The sequence below is a fragment of the Loa loa genome (genome assembly GCF_000183805.2).
Source record: "Loa loa unplaced genomic scaffold supercont3.42, whole genome shotgun sequence".
Taxonomy (NCBI): Eukaryota; Metazoa; Nematoda; class Chromadorea; order Rhabditida; family Onchocercidae; genus Loa; species Loa loa.
Window position 1 is genome coordinate 210,827 of NW_018108222.1, and position 21,851 is coordinate 232,677.

General features: G+C 31.5%; 6 protein-coding genes across 6 annotated transcripts in view; 2 read left to right on the forward strand and 4 right to left on the reverse strand.

Moving 5' to 3' along the window:
• Nucleotides 1–189: 189 nt before the first annotated feature.
• On the reverse strand, nucleotides 190–486 carry LOAG_05041 (hypothetical protein; the record flags this gene model as incomplete). The annotated part of the gene is made up of 1 exon (XM_003140580.1): nucleotides 190–486. The coding sequence occupies one exon, from the start codon at nucleotides 484–486 to the stop codon at nucleotides 190–192; it is 297 nt and encodes a 98-aa protein (XP_003140628.1).
• A 2,064-nt stretch (nucleotides 487–2,550) lies between these two features.
• Nucleotides 2,551–7,207, reverse strand: LOAG_05042 (hypothetical protein; the record flags this gene model as incomplete). Its single annotated transcript, XM_003140581.1, has 10 exons — nucleotides 2,551–2,730; nucleotides 3,529–3,739; nucleotides 4,109–4,338; nucleotides 4,679–4,768; nucleotides 5,258–5,393; nucleotides 5,935–6,062; nucleotides 6,131–6,250; nucleotides 6,362–6,493; nucleotides 6,761–6,862; nucleotides 7,091–7,207. 10 exons carry the CDS (start codon nucleotides 7,205–7,207, stop codon nucleotides 2,551–2,553), a joined length of 1,446 nt encoding a protein of 481 aa, XP_003140629.1.
• A 3,800-nt stretch (nucleotides 7,208–11,007) lies between these two features.
• LOAG_05045 (CMGC/MAPK protein kinase) lies at nucleotides 11,008–16,103 on the forward strand. The gene is made up of 11 exons (XM_020446751.1): nucleotides 11,008–11,026; nucleotides 13,421–13,547; nucleotides 13,706–13,861; nucleotides 14,171–14,296; nucleotides 14,475–14,633; nucleotides 14,777–14,844; nucleotides 14,977–15,100; nucleotides 15,369–15,406; nucleotides 15,481–15,571; nucleotides 15,663–15,770; nucleotides 15,850–16,103. Exons 2-11 carry the CDS (start codon nucleotides 13,431–13,433, stop codon nucleotides 16,027–16,029), a joined length of 1,167 nt encoding a protein of 388 aa, XP_020302945.1. The 5' UTR covers nucleotides 11,008–11,026; nucleotides 13,421–13,430; the 3' UTR covers nucleotides 16,030–16,103.
• A 573-nt stretch (nucleotides 16,104–16,676) lies between these two features.
• LOAG_05046 (hypothetical protein) lies at nucleotides 16,677–17,997 on the reverse strand (the record flags this gene model as incomplete). The annotated part of the gene is made up of 4 exons (XM_003140583.1): nucleotides 16,677–16,813; nucleotides 17,199–17,382; nucleotides 17,712–17,768; nucleotides 17,944–17,997. 4 exons carry the CDS (start codon nucleotides 17,995–17,997, stop codon nucleotides 16,677–16,679), a joined length of 432 nt encoding a protein of 143 aa, XP_003140631.1.
• Nucleotides 17,998–18,905: 908 nt separating this feature from the next.
• Nucleotides 18,906–20,666, reverse strand: LOAG_05047 (hypothetical protein; the record flags this gene model as incomplete). The annotated part of the gene is made up of 4 exons (XM_020446752.1): nucleotides 18,906–19,018; nucleotides 19,241–19,424; nucleotides 19,877–19,933; nucleotides 20,616–20,666. 4 exons carry the CDS (start codon nucleotides 20,664–20,666, stop codon nucleotides 18,906–18,908), a joined length of 405 nt encoding a protein of 134 aa, XP_020302946.1.
• Nucleotides 20,667–20,941: 275 nt separating this feature from the next.
• Nucleotides 20,942–21,851, forward strand: part of LOAG_04004 (U-box domain-containing protein) — a gene marked incomplete at its 3' end in the record, with an annotated part of 9,630 nt that continues 8,720 nt past the window's right edge. Inside the window, exons 1-2 of the mRNA XM_020446475.1 lie at nucleotides 20,942–20,984; nucleotides 21,188–21,341. Coding sequence (XP_020303187.1) covers nucleotides 21,228–21,341 — 114 coding nt within the window. The 5' untranslated portion in view covers nucleotides 20,942–20,984; nucleotides 21,188–21,227. The remainder of the gene's footprint in view (nucleotides 20,985–21,187; nucleotides 21,342–21,851) is intronic.

Here is a 21,851-nt window from a genome sequence, read left to right on the forward strand (position 1 = left end):
GAGAGAGAGAGAGAAGTATTCTTCATCCATATTTTGGAATGGATAAACTCTACCGATTGTCATCAATCCCAAAGGAAGAATCTTGCTGATTCAATCAACCCAAAGAGATTTGGGTAAGAATGAAAAAAAAGGACAGCAATTTCCCTCGGAAAGGAGAAAGATTCCAATGGGGTAGCTATCCTACGGTTCTCATCCATAATGAAATAAATATTTGCACATGCAATGTGTATGTGTGTGTGTGGGTGTGTGTGTATGTGTGTGTGTGTGTGTCGAAGCAGAGGGTAAAGAACGGCGGTGTCGGGGTAAGAACAGAAGTGAAGGGGGAAGGTGAGGAAAAGACAGCTGGCAGTGGCTGTCGCCGAGATGGGATCGGCCACGGAGAGCCAAAGCACATCGTTCCTCCTCCTCCTCCTCCTCCTCGTCCTCCTGCGGAACGCTGTTCAAAGCAACCAGCCGACGATCGAACAGCATTACTGATAGCGCCATCTGCACCGCCGACACACTCTCTCTCTTTTTCCTTGATTGAAAATCATGGTGTTTGGATTTTTTTCTGAAGAAGAAAAGTTCTCGTCCCTCTCCTTCTCTCTCTCTCTCTCTCTCATATGCTGTCATGTATATTATTGCTATAAGTCTTACCCATCCACCTACCTACCTACCTACCCGCCCATTCGCCTACTTACCCACCCACCTATTTGCCCTACTCAATCTATCTTTCAATCTTCCATCTCTCTAGAAATAGTGAAGCACATAGTTCGATCACTGCTTGGCTATGGCAATATTAAAATACATGGCAGAAGAAGTGTGGAAGGATAGGGGGACTTCTTCACCAATATACACATATATCCCTGATGGTGACAGTGACAGCGTGAAAATCATCACGAGGGTAAAGGTATCTTTGATCAAAAAACGTCCATGTTCCTCGGATATTTGGAACTTCTCACTGTTTATTCTTCCCGTCCCTTAATTCTGTCAAAGAAACAACCATCTTCATCCTTTTCCCGGTTAGGAAGACGATAGATAGACGGATGGGAAGCGATTGGGAACCTATGGTGTCCTTCTTCACCCTCTTTAACCATCTCTTAAGGGCTCTTCAACTCCTCCTTGTTCTCCTCTGTAAATGCTAAGAGTGCCACTGGTACCATTGGTATCATTCCTGTAGCTGCTGATATTCTAATGGCTTCATGAATTTCACACTTCCCAATGAAAAATTCGAACAAACAGAAGTTCGCTTGGTCCAATTCTACAAGGAAAATTGAAAGTAACAGCAAGTGGTGTATGTGTGTGTATATGTCTGTCTGTGTGCGCACCACTAATCACTCTCGTAGACGAACGGTCACGCTATGCGGTCTCTGAGACATATCACATTCATTCACCCTTGACGTCTTAGTAAAGACGGAACATTCAGATGACATTTGTTTGTACGGAGGAGGCATCCATTATCTTCCTGATTTCATTGTTTCTGTCGTTTGAGATGAGAAATTCAACAATCATAACTGGTATCATATCTGAGAGGGATAAAGAAGGGTGACACGGAACTTGCTTATTTAACTAACTTGACTGATCTTGATTTCCATTTTAATGTGTTATCATCGTTTCCCCTGTTTCGTTACAATTGTTGTGAATTGAAGAAGTGCAGAGCTTTAAAGGCTTTAGCGGAGTCTATTGAAAATGCTAAATGAAACTTCGTCACGTGATGAGCTGATAATCAAACAAATGATAATGAACATTATTGACATTATGGTCAGAGGAAACCCAATTGTTTCCCACTAACATTTATAGTTGCCGGGAAGAGTGATAAGATTCAAGCTTCAATTTAAATAATCTAATTGAAAATAAAAAGTGAAATTGCATGTCCTTCCGGTACGAATGTGTAATTCCGATTTGAACAAGTACGTTGTCCCTTGTTGTACTCCAAAACTACTGTTCGATGACAAGTAATAAGGTATAAGATGTTCACGTGTATGCTATGCTGTAGATGTGTCAGCTTACAAAGATATTGGAAAAGTTTTCGTCGCTTACATTAGATGATTCGAATTCATCGACCATACTGAATCCGCAAGCTCAGAAGCTTCGAACTGTCCAGAAAGATGCATCTAATTAACTTCCAATCAGATAAGGAAACTACTAGTGGGCCGAAGAACTTGTCATAATTTTTAAATGCCCTATATTTCGAAGTTCACACGGAGTATTAGCGATGTAAATTGTGCTCTGAGTTAATTGGTAGAGATCGAATTGAGATGATTAGTCTCAAATAGGATTAACGATGATAAAAGTTTGGAAGAATTCATCATCCGGACAAATTGTCTTGCCTATTCTTTTGTATCAATTTAACAAAATAGTCACACGTGACACCATATTACAGTAAATAATTTTGCAGAACAAAACATGCTACTTGCAAATTGCAGACCAAAACACAACTAGTTCATCCTATCAGACTATTTCGACGCATATGTAGCATAGGAAAAGAGGATATTCAGGATTTTAAAGAATGCCGAGGATGGATGAAACATTTCATTGTTAACATTGAATTTTTTCATTTCAGAAATAATTTTAACTCTTACCGCCGTTAAGAATTTTGTAAATAATGGGTAGCTGATTCTCGTCATCCTTGCAATGATGGTTGTTCAATTTCTCCTTGACAGTATTAACCAAATTGATCTCTTTCACTCGTGCTTTTATTTGTGCTGTACCGAGTATTGTGAACAGTATACCGTTAATGTATGTGCATACCTAAATCCATCAACGGTAAAAGGAAAAATTTAGTTGGCAGTTGAAATTTTCATATGTCGTATGCTCATTTATGTTTTACTATTCAATTTTGCATATAACATATGCAAAATTGAATAGTAAAAAATTATCCAATTTTGTGGTTAAAAAAAAATGTAAAAATTTACTTTTGGAAGTTTTGGATAGAAATTTTCGTATATGTCTATGGTTTAGTAATTAAATTTTGCATATGGCACTACCTAATTTTCAAATAATTTTATCTTGACTTTCTTACTAAGAAATTTAATTATTTACATTAGTATATTCTGCATGCCTAATAAGCGTTACACATGTTCAAGACCAAAATTGAGCAGGGAGGACAATTAGACGCTTATACTTGGATACCAAATTTAATTTATCATTTAATCGTTTAATTTTAATTATATTCTTTTTTTCTCCCTTTCTTATTTGAATCGATTTGTAAGTGTCTTTTCAATAGTTCTCTTTTACGTTCTATCCATCATTGTCCCTTCCATTGTCTCTGTCCCAAAGCGTTCATCACACCGTATCAGAATGAGAAAATGAGAGGATGATAAACGACATTGATGGAGAAGTTCTATCGTCGTGTATTAATTTCGAAATGTTTTAATTCTATGACATTTTGTGAAATTTTGATAAGAAAAATGTTCGATCGCGAGTATTAATTTTTGACATATGGAGAATTAAGCAAATGGCGCATAAATAATTCTTAGTATTGACCGATATTTCACGGATATAACTGAAATGTGATAAGATTGATAAGATTTTCTGTAACTATATTACCTGTAATTTATGATCAGATATCAAATTTGCTATTGTTGTCGTAAAAATTGCGGCTACTCTTGAAGCTGCTGATCTGCCAGATGGATCTAAGCATAAATTTAACAATAGTGCACAGCCATAATCAAGCGCTGTTGGACTTAATTTACCACCAAGATATATTGACAACCATTCAACCATACCTAGTTTTATGAGTTCCTTTTGGACTGATGATCTGAAATGTTCATGTAGAATCATGAGATTGTTATTATTTTCCAAATAATAGAAGATGCAACTGCAAAAGTTTTTTTCTTTTGCTAGTTTTATATTGGGATGATTTGCTAAATTGTTGAAATGCTTAAAACATAACTTGGATATCTTTTGAAAAATGTTCAGGAATTTCTTTAAAATCCCATAATTGCTTTATTTTTATTGTTATTTCATTACTCAAAACTTTCCGTATTTGAATTTATTCAAATATGAAAAGAGTATTACGTAGAAATTTACCGGAAAATATATTTCTAGAAATCATGCCAAATTTTAGCTTTTATTGGACAGTACTTTTGATTAGCTAGTTCTTTTTCCTACCAATTTAATTAAAAACCTTATACTAAGCTTTTGAAGTGCAGCCAGAACTTGTTCACCAGCAAAATGATGTAATTTTTTGGCCTTTAAAGCCGTTGTTAATGTTGCAATTAATTCTTTTCCCTGATTATTAGTCAGGAGATAATTTCGGCCAAGATTAAATGATGCAATTGAATTCAGTAAGCGGCACAATTCTTCTTTCGTATCATTTCCATTATCACCTTGTGATGTAATCACACTTACTACACTCTGTAAATGATCATTATCATACAACCTATCAATCTACGGAAAAGAATCACAACATTGAAATTTGCCATAAGCATAGAATTTAAATTTACTCCAATCTTTACCCCAATCTAATTTATTCCAGTCTACGAAATATTAGCTATTCAAATATGACAAAATATTTTATTAACAAATTTTATAAAAAACTAAAGGATAATTTCTTAGTTATTAAAGAAAAACTTCTCACTACATGAGATACTCATCACTTAACCAAGTCGTAGTTTCTTTTTTTTCCCTTTCCTTAAATTTACTTCATTAAAATTTAACGAATGTTGAAAATTTTTGGAAAATCTTAAATTTTTACATTTTTCAAATGTTTCAATAACAACAAATCATTGGCTGCATAAACCGCCAATACTTGTTCAGCACTTTCAATTGGTATTCGTGTTATGCGCTGGAAAAAGAAAAGTGAAATAATTTAAAAGAGAACAGAGAAATTATTCTGTCATAATTAATTCATCAGCACAATCCAAATATGACACAAAAATTATGACGACAATAACTAAGTTGCCTTAAGAGATGCTTAAATCTAGGGAAAATATTTGGTACAAATTTTAATTATTTTTGAAAATTCATAGTTTAATATGTTCGATAAGCCTCAATCACTATCATTATTATAAGTCTTAATCACTCACAAAAAAATCTTAATCATGAGCTAAAGCTTGTTTATCAAAACACAGAACAGAGTTCAACTTGACTTATTTACTCTTTTTTTTTTTATTTTTTAAATTATGAGCCTCATATATATGTTGAGAAATTCCAACGAATGCTTACTTAACTGTGGTAAGATTGCAATTATAATGCCTTAATAATATGAGAAATGCTAGTTTTGAATTGTATTTAACCGTAGAGTAAAATTTTAGCTTTTTATAAATATGCTTACCTGACGTAAAGCTTGCAGTAAAAGACAACTAAGCCTTCCTGAAGCACTTTTGATCAAACAATTTCCAATTTTGGTATAATTGAGTCTTCCAGTTATATCATCCATTATCACTTCCTCCTCTTCCTTCGCCTCATTCCTGCATTTATTACTGTATTTGCAACTTTTCATTTCGTTTCCATTTAACTTAACTCATTCGCTCACTTACTTATTTGCTTATTTTTCTGAGCAGAAATTCAATTGAATTGAATTAAACAATTTAAAATAAACAATTTAATTGTTAATACATAAAACATACAATGTCCAGTATATTGTTAAATGTGAAAAAAAATGATTTTGTTTTTATTTTTACAACCAGAAAGATCTGATAAGCTATCATTTGATCAGATGTCAAGCATTATTTCACATCACATAAATTAATGATATATTTACAATAAAATGTAAAAGAACCAAAATATGAAAATGAGCATTATAAAAATTAGGTGAAGACATTTTATAAGCCTTTGCTATAACTTCTATTTGTTAACTAAAAATGAATTTGCATATTTCTGTGAATGAAAAAAATTTTCTTTATAAGATAAAATTGTCCTCTATTTCAACTTTCTCTCACGACAGTGTTGCATGCTTTGAAAAAATGAACCTTTCTAAAGAGAGAGAGAGAAGAAAAAAAAGAAACAAACAATTTGATAAGTGATTGAGACCGAACAATTGGCGCCAAATGTCCAACTGAATCGTCATTTTTCATCGTCACTTTATTCTTCTTTTTAATATTTGCATTCGATTTTTTAAGTCTATCACGCTTTTTATCCTAAAATTATCAAAAAACTTTTCAATTTGAAATCATTAAAATCTCCAATAAATTCAAATTAATTATACCAATATTCCATTTCCTTTTACCACTGTTCCACTTCCTTGCATATGTTGCTCTGCATCCGCTGTTACATCTGCAAAACGCGCCTTCATTTCCATAATATATTCAGGTGACAGTTGAATTACCTGTAACAAAATCAGTTTGACTGATTACAACATTATGCAAGAAATGTAAGTATAACATCAATCCTTAACAATTCGATATATTTAAGGTAACAATTCAGGTAAATAACGCACTCCCACTTCTTGATTTAACTGCTCCACATAATCAAACATTTCATTGACAATATCAACAATCCGATTGTAATCATATTGCAATTTGCGACATTTTCTTTCCAACAATTCGCTATACTGTAATCGATAAGTTGTCTAAAAAAAAAAAAAAAAAAACAATATAACATATTTATTTGATTTAAATTATATTATAGCTAGGTTGATTGAAGCAATTACAATGTAATTATATTAAAAATGAGTCAAATTAAATTTAAAATTTTTGTGCTTTCAAACACAAATGTTAAGAAAAAAAAGAAAAGATAAACAATAATATATTCTGAATTATTTCAATATTTTTATGAGAAAAAAAAAACAATCAAAAAGGAAATTAAATGAAAATAGGAAATGTTTCAACAAACAAACCATCCATTTTTCCAATAAAACATTTTCAGTTTCATTTATATTTATTGCATAATTTGCCAAAAATACACTTAAATTTTCAAAAAGACTTTTGGCCCATTTCTTCTGTAATTGAACAAAAATAAAATCAAAACAGGAAAATATATAATAAATAGAAAGGTGAAAAGAAAAAGTGTAGCGTTAAATGTGAACAAACAAATTTCATTTTAAATCATTAAAATTAATAGAATCTATGCAACACTGAATCTTTAAACAATATTTAAATTATAAATTTAATTTTTGATTTATTTTGGAATTAATCTGACTGGTAACAAATGAAATTTTAAATCCTACTTGAATAAGTTCTTTAAAAACAGGATGTTTTTCAGGTTCAGCAACGTACGGTAGTGCAAAATACTGAACAAGCTGAACGTCACTACTGTATTTAGTGCCACCTTTATCCTCCAACATTCTCTTCAATCCTTCTATTCTCCTTTGATATTCTTCTTTATTCTGAAAAATTTAATCAAACTTTTACACTTTTTTTTAAAATTTATCTTCTTGATGATTTATAATTTCCATCCCTTTTTTTTCTTCCTATTATTAATACTTTTGTGGGCCGTGAAATGATCACAGGAATCATCATCACATCTTTCATCAAATATTCACACAATGTTCTTTCTTGTTGATAAATATCCATTTCAGCTTTTTTGAAAATACCAATGAAATATTTCTTCTCTTTCTTAGAACAGGAAAGAAAAATGAAATTAAAAAAATGGGATAAATATGATAAGAGTATAAACTAACTGGTGGTGATTTACGAAGTGGAAGTGTCACAAAGTACAAATGAATATTGAATTCTAGTGAAATGATTTCTCCAGATTTGCTACATTCTTCAACAAATAGTTCGTTCCAACATTTAAAAAATTGTTCACATTCGTCATTCTCCAAATGAGACAATAATTTCTTCTACAAATAACAAAGAAAAGAAAAAACAACAACGTTGATATCAAAGTATTTATATGAAATATGTGAAATGGTATAGCATATTATTACTTAGCAACTTTTAACAGTTTATTTTTAAAACTATCTTATGAGATAGGAAAGGATTTTTGAACGATGAGGTTTATTATGAAGGTTACTTAACATTGAATTGTTCCACTCTCGATCTGAGCAATTTTTAAATATGAATGGAAGAAATTTCTCTCGAAATTGAACTTTCGAGATCCAACCCGAGATTAATATGTGTCATCTAATTAACGCATATGTTAAAGAGACTAGTTAAAATATTCTGTTGATTAAATATTTTCGCATGTTGCAATTTACTTTAGCATCTTGGCTTAGTCTCTTTCCAGGGGAACCGTATCCGGTATGCAATTATTTTCTACCAGATTATTTTTTCCAAGAAAATATTTCTGTTATGTAAAGGATGCAAGGGATCAATACGATATGCTATATCACTTATATTATTCATAAAGGAAGTATGAAAATAGGACAAACAAATAACCACTAATCATCACTTTGTGAAAAAAAAAGAAAAGATGGAGCCAAAAGATACCGGACTTAGGCCATCACCAAGTGCGCTATTAATTTCCAATTTTTTTGCCATAATTTATCATTCAATGCATTATTTGATTAATTTAATTAATAAATGAATCTGAAAATATGAATGGATTTGGTCATTTATATTCCTATACTTAGTTCACATTACACTAAATTGAATGTGAAACGATCGAATTAAAGCAAAAAAAAGAAAAAAAAAAGTGCAAGAAAAAAAAAGGAAAATATCAAATTATAAGTTATGTGCGCTATTGACGCACACTTTTTGGTGTTTTCATTTCTTTAATTAAGCAAATATCTCTTTCATTTCTCTCTATCACCCCCCTCTCTCTCCCTCCTCCCTTGTCATATCTATGTAAAATGAAGATAAGTAAAGAATGGACATTTCAGGTTGCTATAGCAATATTTATACTGCAACATGATAACATTCTTGCTATATGTATCGACTTAGTTCAAATGAAATCAATTTAACTTATTTGATAGCATATAAACTTGATCCAATTAAATTCAACTTAATTCAATTCAATAATTATTACATTCAACCCTATTATAAGTCCAGTGAAATATACATATATATATATGTCATTAATTTATCAATTAGCTTTTGCATTAGTTAGGATTAAAGTTGCAATTAATGAAAGGTATAATTTGATTAGTAATGAAAGCAAATTCGTTTAATATCTTTTCGCTAATACATTTTTTAGTAATTAAATGATGTATTTATGGAAAAATTGTTTGATTTAAACGACAATTTCGAGTCAATTTTGTTAGATAAGAGAAGACAGAAATATACGGTACAAAGATTATTTAGAAGATGGGAACTATTATGCTCATTTAATGCTTTCTAAAGTCTAAGAAGATTTGTTTTTCCAAGTTTTTCACTTAAAAGGGAAAAGCAAAGATTAAAGAATTAATATTACTAGAATGATTCTTAAAATGTCAACAGCAAATATTGAATTGCTGCACTTTTTTTTTTTTATTGAAAGCAATCGGAAACTTATCTGAAGCCAATTACATCTATCACTTTCCCGCTATTAGCAAACACTTTTGCATGCACGCACGAAAATAGCTAGCAATAGCAAACAATAAACAAACTTGGCAGAAATTAACTATCGATTGAAGTATGCGATGTGAAATATTTGAAGTTTTCAATGTCTTATAAAAAGTTTAAAATAATTTCTTCCCTGTTCTTCATATATGAACAAAATTTGCTAAAAGATCCAAGAAGATTTAGAAGAATACCAAACAATTGATTAATTATTCATTTTATTGATTTCATCAAATATTAGAGAAATGATAAGGGATAGATAAAGCGATAGGGTAAAATTCAAAAATATTATCACTTGCTAAATTAGAGTTTTCATATTTCAACGAACGTTAGTGTGATATAAAAGGAAGAAAAGAAAGATAGTAGCTTTCTAAAGCATTAATTCATTTTTTCTGTGCTATTTTAGCATATCTTATCAACATTATTACTCATATTTTTAGCAGAAAATTTGGTTGAGATTCGAATTTAAACTTTTTTAGAGCTTTTTTAGACTTTTAAACCTTTAAAACTTTAAGAAAGTTTCGAAAGATTTAGATTTACAATTATTAAGGAGGAGAAACACAATTTGCATGCTTTTTTCTTACAAATGCTACTGATATCTAGAATTATTTTTAATTAATTCAATTTTCTAATTTTAGTTTTATTTCTCAACTGATAAGAGTAATCACAACGGAAGGGAAACAACATTGACAACATTGACATTCCAATATACGTTTAAAGTTCCGTAACCTTTCCCATAGAAAAAGCATGTCAGAATGTGATTTGAAACATAATGCATTTGAAATGATACATGTTTGTATCATTTGCATATTTGAAAGAATCTCTGTGATAACAGTTTTTATCAAATAAAAATTCAAAAAAAGAAGTTCAAGATAAATTTAGAAATGGTCCTTTCCTTTTATATGAAATCAAATTTAAATCTTTGTACCCTTTTCCTAATATTTCGCAAAATTTTAAAATTTGAAACTTTCAAGTATTATTTATTATTTGAATGAAATAATCAAAAACAAAATAATAAATAGTCGTAGTTATTGGAGTACTGCATACTGCAGTACTTGCATCATTCATGGTACATACATTTCCATGCCGGATTTAACTGTGTACAATTTTCCTGAAGAAAACTGTCTTTTCCAGATTCGATCTCATTCCGTTAAATTCATTTGTTAATCAATTTATCAGTGGACCAAACTGCATAATCCTTACTGATGAGCGGTTAAAACTTTTTCCGGCTCTAATATTGCCTAATACACGTGCATTGTGCATGCACTGATTCAGTTTATTTTCGATTGCTTTCACTTTTACCACGATTGTGCGGGGTTTTCTTGAAAACATTTAAGTGACCTTTTGTCTTTTAATGATTGAATTTTAAAGTACAGATATTAATTTTTTACTCGTGCCAGAAATGAAAGATTTGATATGATAGTTTTACCTCATATAGACTAATCATTTGTTGATCGATAATTGCCATAAGTAAACAAAGCAGTATGGCTTCAATACGTCGTTTTCCGCATGTCTGATTAAGAAATTTCATCGAGAAACTTCGATCAAGAGATTAAACATTGCTTGCTGTGATTGAATGCTTTTATTTACTCCTCTTAAATCATTCCTTATGTTTTCTAAATGAAATTGACATATAACATCTAAAAGTTTCAATTATTGCATTGATTACTATCCGGAAAAAGGTAAAATTACTCGTCCTTTTTAAATCGAATTGATTGATAGGATAATTAGCAAAGAATTCTTCACTCTCAGGTAGAATCGAAAAAAGTATTAATCAGACCTTTTCCAATTTTCCTAAAATTGAAGTTGTTTACAAAAACTTCCGGATTTTATTACAATGTTATAGCAAAACCGGAATACTAATGATATATTCTTCGGGATATTTTCCTTACCATGGTTATTAATTCATACCTAATCAATGACTGGTTTATTTGCTGATTCACTAATCCATTCTTATATCCTTCCAATACAACTTAATAGCCATCCAATAATCGATATTTTAAAATTCCTGGAATAGCATATCGTTTGAAGTTATAAAACATTTTGCAATTTTGTTTGTTTATGTTCAATTTACTTTCGATATTTTAAATTAATTTTTACCCGAACAATCTGTGGTTTTTTTCTTTTTCGATTTTCATTTCTTGTTTTATGAATTACGAAGTGTCATGGAAGGAATTGCAGTTATTATGATTGATTTTTGATTTTGTGCAACTGTTTTCTCATTTTCCAGTTCTTCTGTTGGTAAAGTCATTGTAGAAAATCTTTTTTTTTTTCTCAAATTTAATTAAAAAAATCAATAATGATAGAAAATGTTATTGTGACGTAACAATTTTGCAAAGTTCAATTAGCTTTGAATTCTAAATTGATAATTAATTATGGAATGAAATATTGGATAATTGTTATATGCAAGAATTACAGCTAATAATGATATCAAAATAAATTGTGATAGTCCCGAGAAGTCATGATAGAAAGAGAAATAGTCTGTAAGATTTCAGTACATATTTCTTGAGAGTACAAGTTGCTTCCTTATCTTCATAATTGAGCAAATGAATTTCTAGCAAATAAATTTCTTGTTGCCAACCAAATTAACGAAATATCTGCCAGTCATTGGGAGATAACATCCAAATTATGGTAACAATTAATGAACACCAATTTTTGATATATTCATCCACTAACTAATCACTTAATCAATCAATTATGTAATTACTTAATTAAACCAAATTCCTTACTAACAACTTTTTTGAGTTATTTACTGCTGATTTCATGCAAAATGAACTGTTTGCTTGATTTTTAAGCTTCAGCTTGCTTATAGTACGATTATTTTAGTGACGAATTTTAACTTAAAATAAATTTTTCATTTACAATTAAATCTATTCATAATTAAATGAACATAATTTACACCGAAATACAGTCGTAAACTTATATCCAAATTTGAAGCTTAATGTGATAATCAAACAATTATTGTTGTTATCATAGGGAAAAAGTAAGTAGGAGAAGAAAAGTACTAATAATGCAAAATAAGAATTTAAAATATTATTGTTAACATAAGTAGGAATAGATAATCCGTTATTGTAATCATTCTATGATAACAATGAGGTGATAATGATGATCCATCATAACCATTATTGATTAATTATGTTATTTGTATTAATCTGTCATAGAGTTTCTTTGTTGTATTAAAATTAAGGAAAGGGTAAGCAATTGTCGATCATTATACAGACACATCATTTGAGAGAAAAATTGGATACTGCAGGAATGCAACTTCCGGAATATGCCATATGACAAATACGCAACATACCTCTTCAGAAATTTCACTTAAATTACTAACCGAATAGTTATTCTCGAAAGTAATTCTTACGATGTACTTTTAAGGGACATTCTTTGACAACATCAACATGGTGACATTACTGTGATACTTTTTTTAACTTCTGAAATGGTACATGCTCATGTGTTATTGTTGTTGTTAGTGTAATGTATTTGTATGGTATGCTGCAGCATTCGTTCCATCTTTTTCATTTTGTGTGATAATTGTAAAAAGTGATAAGATTTTTAGATAATCACAGTCTTCTCCTGTTATTTAGAAGAAAAAAAAGATACAATTATCTGAACTCATTTTTTTGATTTTTAATAAAGAGAGCGGAATTAACTAAGTTTGCTTCAATAGAAAAGGGCCAAGAAATGAAATAATCGTATATTCGAATGTCGCATATTACATTTCGTCACATTCCACATATGTTTCCCTCATAACATTGACAGCGGATAGGATTGTCAAAATCGAAAAAAAAATTTGGAATCTATGTAAATTACTCCAGCTAGTCTTATCATCTAATTAAAAAAAAAAGAAAGAGAACTAATAAGAACTAGCTTTATCCTTGTGTCTTTGATTAATTACACTTACACGGTAAATTTTTCCTCTGAATTACTTCCCTAACATCGAATTAGCACTATCTTCCAATAACTACGTAAGGATTACGTGTCATGTAACGTGCTTGGATATCAATCAAGAATCGTTTCAAACACTAATCAACAATGCATGTATTCACTTTCGATCAATAAGATATTTTAAATCCATTTAGAAATTAGGCTATGGCGTATATGGAGCAATTATTGGATGTGAAATTCAATCTGGACAATACTCCGTACAAATCAATTGAAAATATTGGTACTGGGGCATATGGAGTGGTATGCAAAGCATATGATCAGGTGTGATTCTACTCATACTAAATGCAAATGTATAAGGATAGAAGTAAAATTTGTTTCATTTTCTTTTCTCCCATTTAAAATTCAACTTCTACTTCATCTTCTATAAGCTGAATATTATCATTTATTGCGCTTTTTTCAGTTATGCAATAATTTTTCAGCAAAATGGTAAAAAAGTAGCAATAAAGAAGATAATGAAAGCATTCTCAGTAGCTGTCCTTCTGAAAAGATCACTACGTGAAATACGTATACTACGATGCTTAAATCATGAAAATATTGTATCGGTACATGATGTATTCATTGCTCCAGGATTACACGTAAGTCAAACTTTCAGGATCACATACGTAAGTTAAACTTTCATACTCTTCTTTTTTTTTTTAGAGTTTTGCTCAAATTCATTAGTGATTTAGCATGCTGAAAACCTGAAATCGTTTTGACACTTATACTTTAAATTCGAAATTTATCATCTTGTTATGTTAAATGACATTCAGATCACAGAACAAAGGGTGAATAGGTTGTTTCAGAAGAGTTAAAATTTCAAAATTGTAGATTTATACGTTTAACAATACAGTGATAATAATAGAAATGATATGATGGTAGTATTTTTGGAGTTGCTTCCATTACAGGGTCTGGATGTTTACATGGTACTTGATTTGATGGAAACTGACCTGCATCAAATAATACACAGTCGACAGGATCTTACTAATCAACATTATCAGTATTTTTTGTACCAGATATTACGCGGTCTAAAGGTTAATTTGTCGTTGTTAGGTTTACCGATGAGGAGAACGAAAGGATGGTGCATTATCATGATGATATTTCAGGGCTTATGCCGAAAGGAACATAACTTTAATCTCACATTTGAAATTAATTACCATTAAATGCAATTTTAGTGCGAAAAATTTCCACCGTAATTCGCAAAATTTATAGTATTTGCATTCGGTGGGTATAATGCATCGTGATTTAAAACCATCAAATTTGCTGGTCAACAGTGATTGCTTGCTGAAAATAGGCGATTTCGGGATGGCTCGATTAGCTGAACAGCAATTGGATGATCAAAACGTTTTATTAAATCCCAATTTTATGACCGTATGTTGGAGTAATCATTTTTAAAACATATTAGCCAATTTAAATCATACACTTTTATCTACAGTATTATGTTGACACTGAGTGGTAATAAAGGAATAATTCTACATTTCTTTTCACCAAATTTTAATTTAAATTATTTTCAGCAATACGTCTCAACAAGATGGTATAGAGCTCCTGAGTTGCTTTTCTCACTTATTGATTATGATACCCAGTAAGTTAAAATTTTGACTTTACATAAAGTAGTTAGAACAAGTATCCCATTACTAATACTTCTTAAATGAGTTCACAATAAGCTGTAAAAGAAATTGTAAAAGGATAATATGCTAATAATCAATTGGTATAGGGTGGATATTTGGTCAGCGGGTTGCATATTCGCTGAAATGCTTCTTCGTCGGCAATTATTTCCAGGGAAAGATGCTGGAAGCCAAGTCAAAATTATCATTTACTATTTGGGCACACCGGAAAAAGTGAGAAATTTGACTTTGTATTTCGAATAGTTCAACAGATTTCGATAATTTGATCGGTTTAGATTTATTATTCAGTAATCTATGTGGAATCAAATTTCAATTTGATAAAATGATGAATGCTTGAAAACTTGCTAATATGTATGTTAAAATGAGTCAATGTAAAAAAAAAAGAGAAAAAAATGTAAGGAAAATTATTGCTTAGCTAATAACGATGTGAAATTCTACATTTAATAATGCACATTATTTCATGATCGTAAACAAATTGCAGGATGTAATGGAACGCATTAGCTCGAATATCATCATTCGGTTAGTTTGCATTGTATAATATTTTCGTGATAAAGTGTATTTCAATGAATTTTCAAAGCAAATCCATCCTTCAGTTGGATTGAAAGTTGTGGACCAAAAGATCCGCTTCCATGGACTACAATTATACCGAAGGCAAATCCTCAAGCAGTGGATCTGCTGAAGAAGGTATAGATTGCTGCGAAAATATGCAACAGGGAAGTTGAACCCTTCCTTTCCTTATCGCAATTAATTCCATCGATCTTTCTAATCATTCCAGCTACTGATAATAGCACCTTGGAAAAGAATAACAGCAGAACAAGCCTTGTGCCACCAATATTTGGAGACTTATCACGATACAGGAAGTGAACCAAATTGTCCAAAGAAAGTAAGTTAGCAACTGCCTATTTTAACATGAAATTTTGCTGAAATTAGAAAAAAAAAGAAGAAAATACCTCTAAGTTCAGCAGTACTATGTGAGACAAATGATATTTCTATCACGATTAATGCTTTCGGAAATTATAAAAAGGAAAATTGAGGTGTATTTCGACGCAGGAGAAATCGAAAGACTAAGTATCGATCAGCTGGAATGTGCACTTCTCGCAGAAGCTTCAGGACCTTATACTCAGCAGTCCAGCATTAGGTAGAAACCGCAGTGACAGATGTGTCGAAAATGAAAGCATCCATGGACTGGTGGCATCGGATATATATGAAACATGGCGGGATGTCGGGTACAAAAACAAACCCAAGCTAATGAAATTAGGATGACCTCGCTTAACTAGCTATCGGAAAATGCAAAAAAGGATCGAAAATAGCTATAATAATCAGAAACAATCTTAATGATATTCTTCAAACTAACACCGATCCATCTTACAAAAATACTGACTTCTAGATTTTCTTGCAATAACTTTCGAGCATTTCTCCCAATTGTTATGCCTCCATAAAAGAGGAACATTTATATTTGCATTCTTGAGAAGAAAATCTAGGAATTAATTACATTTTTTTCATTGCAGCTCACTGGAGCGTAATGAAAATATTTCCCAGGACTCAGCACCGAAAGAAAATAAGCAGTAAAGACCAGAAGACCATCGCAAAAAGAGGACAAAATTTGAGGAATCAAACAGGTATATCCATAAGAAGAGTGTATAAGAATGTTGACGATGTCTCTATAAAAAAGAGATATGTAATCTATTTGACTGGCGGCAGCTTATTTATTTCCAAAATAAAAATCATGCAAAGTTCGAAGTACTCTCAAAACGGTAAAGACCAAATTCTACTATCATTCCTGGACAGATTAATTAGATTCACCGAATTCCTTTTTATTGTGATATTTTGCCCGATTAATACGTCTGTCAAGCTCATCCAGTGTTATGGGACCACCAATGGGTTCGAATAAACGACGATTTTTTTGACGTAACTCTTCCGCTTTTTCTGAAAGTTCAAATTAATTGATCTGATTTATCTCAGCTTAACGATCTAAGAACAGAAAAAGCCTTCCAAAGTCTTGGATGGAAATCATGGCGTACTGAAATATAAAATAAGGACTGGTTTCTCAAAGTATTGTAAATTGAAGCAATTAATACGACAGCCATAACTGCTTAATGAAGGAAAATTTATAAACTATTAACTACTCCACATAAAAATCGTTCGCGAACCACTTATAATTTAACTGCAGAGATAATTTAACGAAAGACAGATTAACATTTATTAAAATAAACAGCAGGCGATATTAGCCTATTTCCAAAATACGGCAATGTTTATCAGTGTCCAGAAATGAACAACCAATAAGACATTCCTGATATAATCAAAAAGCAACCTTTTATTGTATCGAGCGTTGTATCCCGTTGCTGGTCAAAATTATGGAAAAGAGCAACGACGAGTGGAACAACTGGTAGAATGGACAAATGCGGCTGTTTCATTTTCTGACTCACTAACATCAGTGAGACGGTTAGCAACGCAGTCATATGCTCGTTGGAAATCAGTTTCCGTGTGTTCGCTAACTGAAACAATTGTTCGCCTATAGTAACTACAAAATACAACGCCACATTACTTGCAAATAATGAGATATTTGTTAAAATATAGTAATTTCACCCTCATTCGGCAATATCAAGATTTCACAGTATTGGATGTACAACTCTACAGTACAGTCATTTTTTCCATTTTTCTAAATTCATCATAAAAAATCATATATGACGATACTGGAAATAATTCAATAGACATCCCTCCAACGCAACCGTTCCTTGTTACCTCATTGTGATTAAACTGGAAAATATAAAACATCAATACATATCAGCTGGTCCGTAAAGAACAAAAATATCACGAAACAAACCTCTAAGGCTCTTTTATGCTCGAACAAAACATTTTGCAGAGCTACCTCCTCTACTGCCTGAAGAATAATTCCTGCTAAAATTATAATAGAATTTACTTCATAGAAAAATATAAATAGAGATCGAAAATTTGATAACTTTAAGATTTCAATGTGTTATTACAGTAATCATCTATACCGAAATTAGTTCAAACGACTCACATATTAAAATATTAGAACTCCAATAAGGTATCACCTGTTGGTTATAATAATTTTGTAACTCCGTATTACTTGACCACGATGTTCCCATTAAAAACATGAACAGAACATCACGAGTGTAATCGCTAGGTAGAATCCACAGATTACTGTCACAAACTTAAACCTTTTGTTTGTTTATTCGGCATTGAATAGATTAGTTAGATGATGTCTCTTATATTTGCAGAAAGGATAAGAAGTCTTAAAACGTTACATTCGAAAAACACTAAACAACAGATTGTATGGCAAACCGAAATGCCTTCTCAAAAATAACTTTTTCTTTTTTATCAAAACAGAAACATGAGAATACCTCAATTATCCAAATATTCAGCACGAATGTTTCCCAACAATTTTGCAAGCGTACACAGAATACGGTCAAGCGTCAGTAGCACCTGAAAGGGAACCCAGCTGTTCGCTATTTGTTTAAAACATAGTTGGTTGAATTGTCGGCAAAAGTAAAAAAGAATCTAAAGGAATTTAATTTCTATTTCAGACATCTGGCTCTCCGTGCCTATGAAATTTCAACTCGCAGAAGTACCGAGTAATCAAGTATAATTCCATGAAGCTTGACAACTAGTAGAACGACAGATAAAACGAGTCCAATGTTTTATTAGAGTTTGAAAAATCATAATGATTTGGATTGGGAAATAAGATAAGCATGTTTTCCAATTAAATTAAGTAAAAATGTTTCTGTAGCACTTCCAGAGTTTCCTACCTGTTTTCGATCCAAAAATTAATCAAGATTTGATAGATCAAATATGTTGCAGTTTGAACTTGTGAAAACCGCTTAGAGTTAGCGGACATTCCGGAACGCTTTTCGGTGAATTGACTATTCAGAAAAAGTGAAACATCTTCCAAAGATTTTCATAAAATTTGGAAAAATACGGAAAAAACCACGATAGAAGCATTTTGATTCTACACAAAACCAATTCAATGTCAGGTAACATAGCAAACAGTATCGACCTATTCCGCATCACTTCTTTCTTGCAATTCCTTCAGACGCTGTTTTACGTCAGCTACCAAAACATGCGGCTCATGTTCTGCCAATCTTTTTCGGTACAATAAATCAGCCCGTCCTGAAAATAAATTGCAAATTTAGCATCGCATCTATATTTACCGTTACATTCTTTCATATAAATCATATAAAAAGACAAATTAATGCAGAGTGATCACTGTAGCTTTTTTCAGACTTCAACATATCATTCCATTCTCAATCCGTAATAAATCCTAAACAGTCTTCCAATCTTTCTGTACAGAGCAAAGCATTTCAAAGAACAAAATCGATTGAGAAAATTCACTTTTGATCCTTCTTGTTCTTCGCCCAAGGGAAGCATCAGTTTCATAAGCTATATAGGGAAGCGCTACTGCTACTGGTATCAAGTGAAGCAGATTTTTATGCCGATAGGCAGATAGGCCAGAAATAAGAGTTACTGCAAAACTCCCAATAGCTTTGTAAGGATAGGAGTACTGCAGTCTGGCAAGCTGAAAAACGATGATTTTAAAATCAAAGAAAAAGTCAAACTACAGAGAAAAATAGGGTCACTCCTTCAAGACCTCAAACTGCTAACAGTGGTGCTTGTACTCAAGATGATTATTTGCCACGGGTTTAATAAATTCACAAGTATCTTAGCTCTGGGGAATCTATATATGAATCACTCGCTTAACCAATATTTACCTGAATTTCTCAAGAAAAAATGAGCTGTATGATGAATTCACAAATGTACTCCATATGTTCCTAATAATACGGAAAAATGCTACTTTATGTCAACACATATCAGTAAAAACACATATATGCCATGATGTATGCTAATACTGTTTATTGCCATATTATTATTATTGGCCTTCAAATATTCTGAGATTTTAAAAGAAAAGTGAGTAATGTCTGTTATTCTCAACAACGAGATACTACACATCAACATCACCAGTAGACTTGCCTCGAATGCTCTTTTCCTCTCATCCAAAGCTTCTTGAAAGGCTATTTCACGTTCAATCTGAAATGAATTTTTCCAGTAAGATGTAAGCAATTTTCAGCATATGTTTAAAAACAATTCACTGTTATCTGTTAATAATGACTCAGTCGGTCAACCCAAATAAGTTTAACCGGTCCAGTCAATCAACTCAAACAGGTGGAAATTCAGACGAAGCCAACTAATGGTAGCTAACATTCTTAGCAGCATTATAACGCTGCAATACATTGATAGAAGTACGGTAAATAATAAACAGCCAAAAAGACGTAACAACATAGAAATGTCGCAACAAAAAGCATAAGGAACAAGTAAAACTCACTGTAAATTTAATTCCAACTAAAACTGAAAGAAGCACAGAGGACAGTGAGATTAAACAAATAAATAATTCAATTTCAATTCAAAAAAATTTAAAAAAGTTAATTTAAAAAAATTTTTAAATTAAAATTTAAACAACCACTTAGTGGCTAATGACCACAAATATGATGGTATATTTCCATTCTTTTAGTTTAATTTTATGATCGGAATGCATAAACAATCTTAACCATCGTAAAATTTCTATAGTTATTTAAAAAACCTCGGGCTTGTATCATTTATTAAGAGATAAAATGTAAAGTGCAAAGAGAAAGACATAAAGTTTCCAAACACCTGATTGTCAATCTCAGTGGTAACAGTCAAAGGGTAGTTAGTGGAGAAGGAAATGAAGAACCTTTTGATTCTCAAGCAACCGGATGGTGTTTACCATCGATCTGTCAATCATCCCACTTCTGCAGTATCTTGCCGAATTAACATTAACCTGAAATGCATACAATTCAAGGCTAGATCGACAGAATAAATCAACTTATCATGTGCCGTACGTTCCCAAAAATTTCCGGGAATTCTCGAGAATACAGAAGTTACGGGAAAATCATTTGCAGCGCGTGGAACACTCAGCAAAAATACGAAAGCAGAAGACCATGCCATCACGTACCCATTGTTAGCGTTGGCAGTCCGAACCAAGCAAAATTCGTACCGACACAGCACTACGGCTGATAACTTGAACGGGATGTTTGTGAATTTTGGGTGACGTGCGAATAACGTAAGTGTCTACTTCAAATCTTATAATTGATTACTCAATAAGTTACGATACAATCAAGATTTACTCTTTCAGTGAGTCTAACTGTACACACATTTAGATCAATATGTTGTCGAGATTTTACGAAAATTTACAGAACACTAAGGAAATGACTTAAGTGAATAACTTTAAACAACATTGATCAATATCTTTGTTTCCTTTTGCAGATTACACTAAAAATTTGTATAAAGAAATAAAAATCATTTGATGCCGTCGGAAGAAGCGACACATCGAAGTCCAGCAGCAGAACTTGAAGAATTAGATGCGAAGAAACTGCGTCAGGATAGTATAAACATTATGCCGAATGAGAATTCAAATGAGGTTTCCACAACTTTTAAGTCTTATATGAACCTCAGGTTTTCTGTAAACATAGCAATCAAGTGTATTAGTTGATATACCCAGTGTGCTGAATTCAATCGTGCTGAACAGGGTAGTTCATCTTCTTACCTCATCCAGCAAGTAACATTAAATGATACACTGCATAACTTAGTTACTTTACATCCTTGATCAAGCTTATTGTTCCTGTTGAGATTAAGATTCGGCAGTTGAAAACAAAAGGCGGATGGAAATAACTTTGAGTTTTGAGCTGGATTTAATATGTCCTCTTGTTTGTTTTAAATTGATCTTGTGCTTCAGATATATCTCAAAATGTTTTCATTCGAGACCTAAATTAATGAAATAAACCTTCGGCACCATCAGTTATCTTAGACCTAAATATATATATATATATATATATATGTATATATATACAATGTATATACATATATACATATATATGTATATATATATATATATATATATATATATATATGTATATATATAGTATTAATA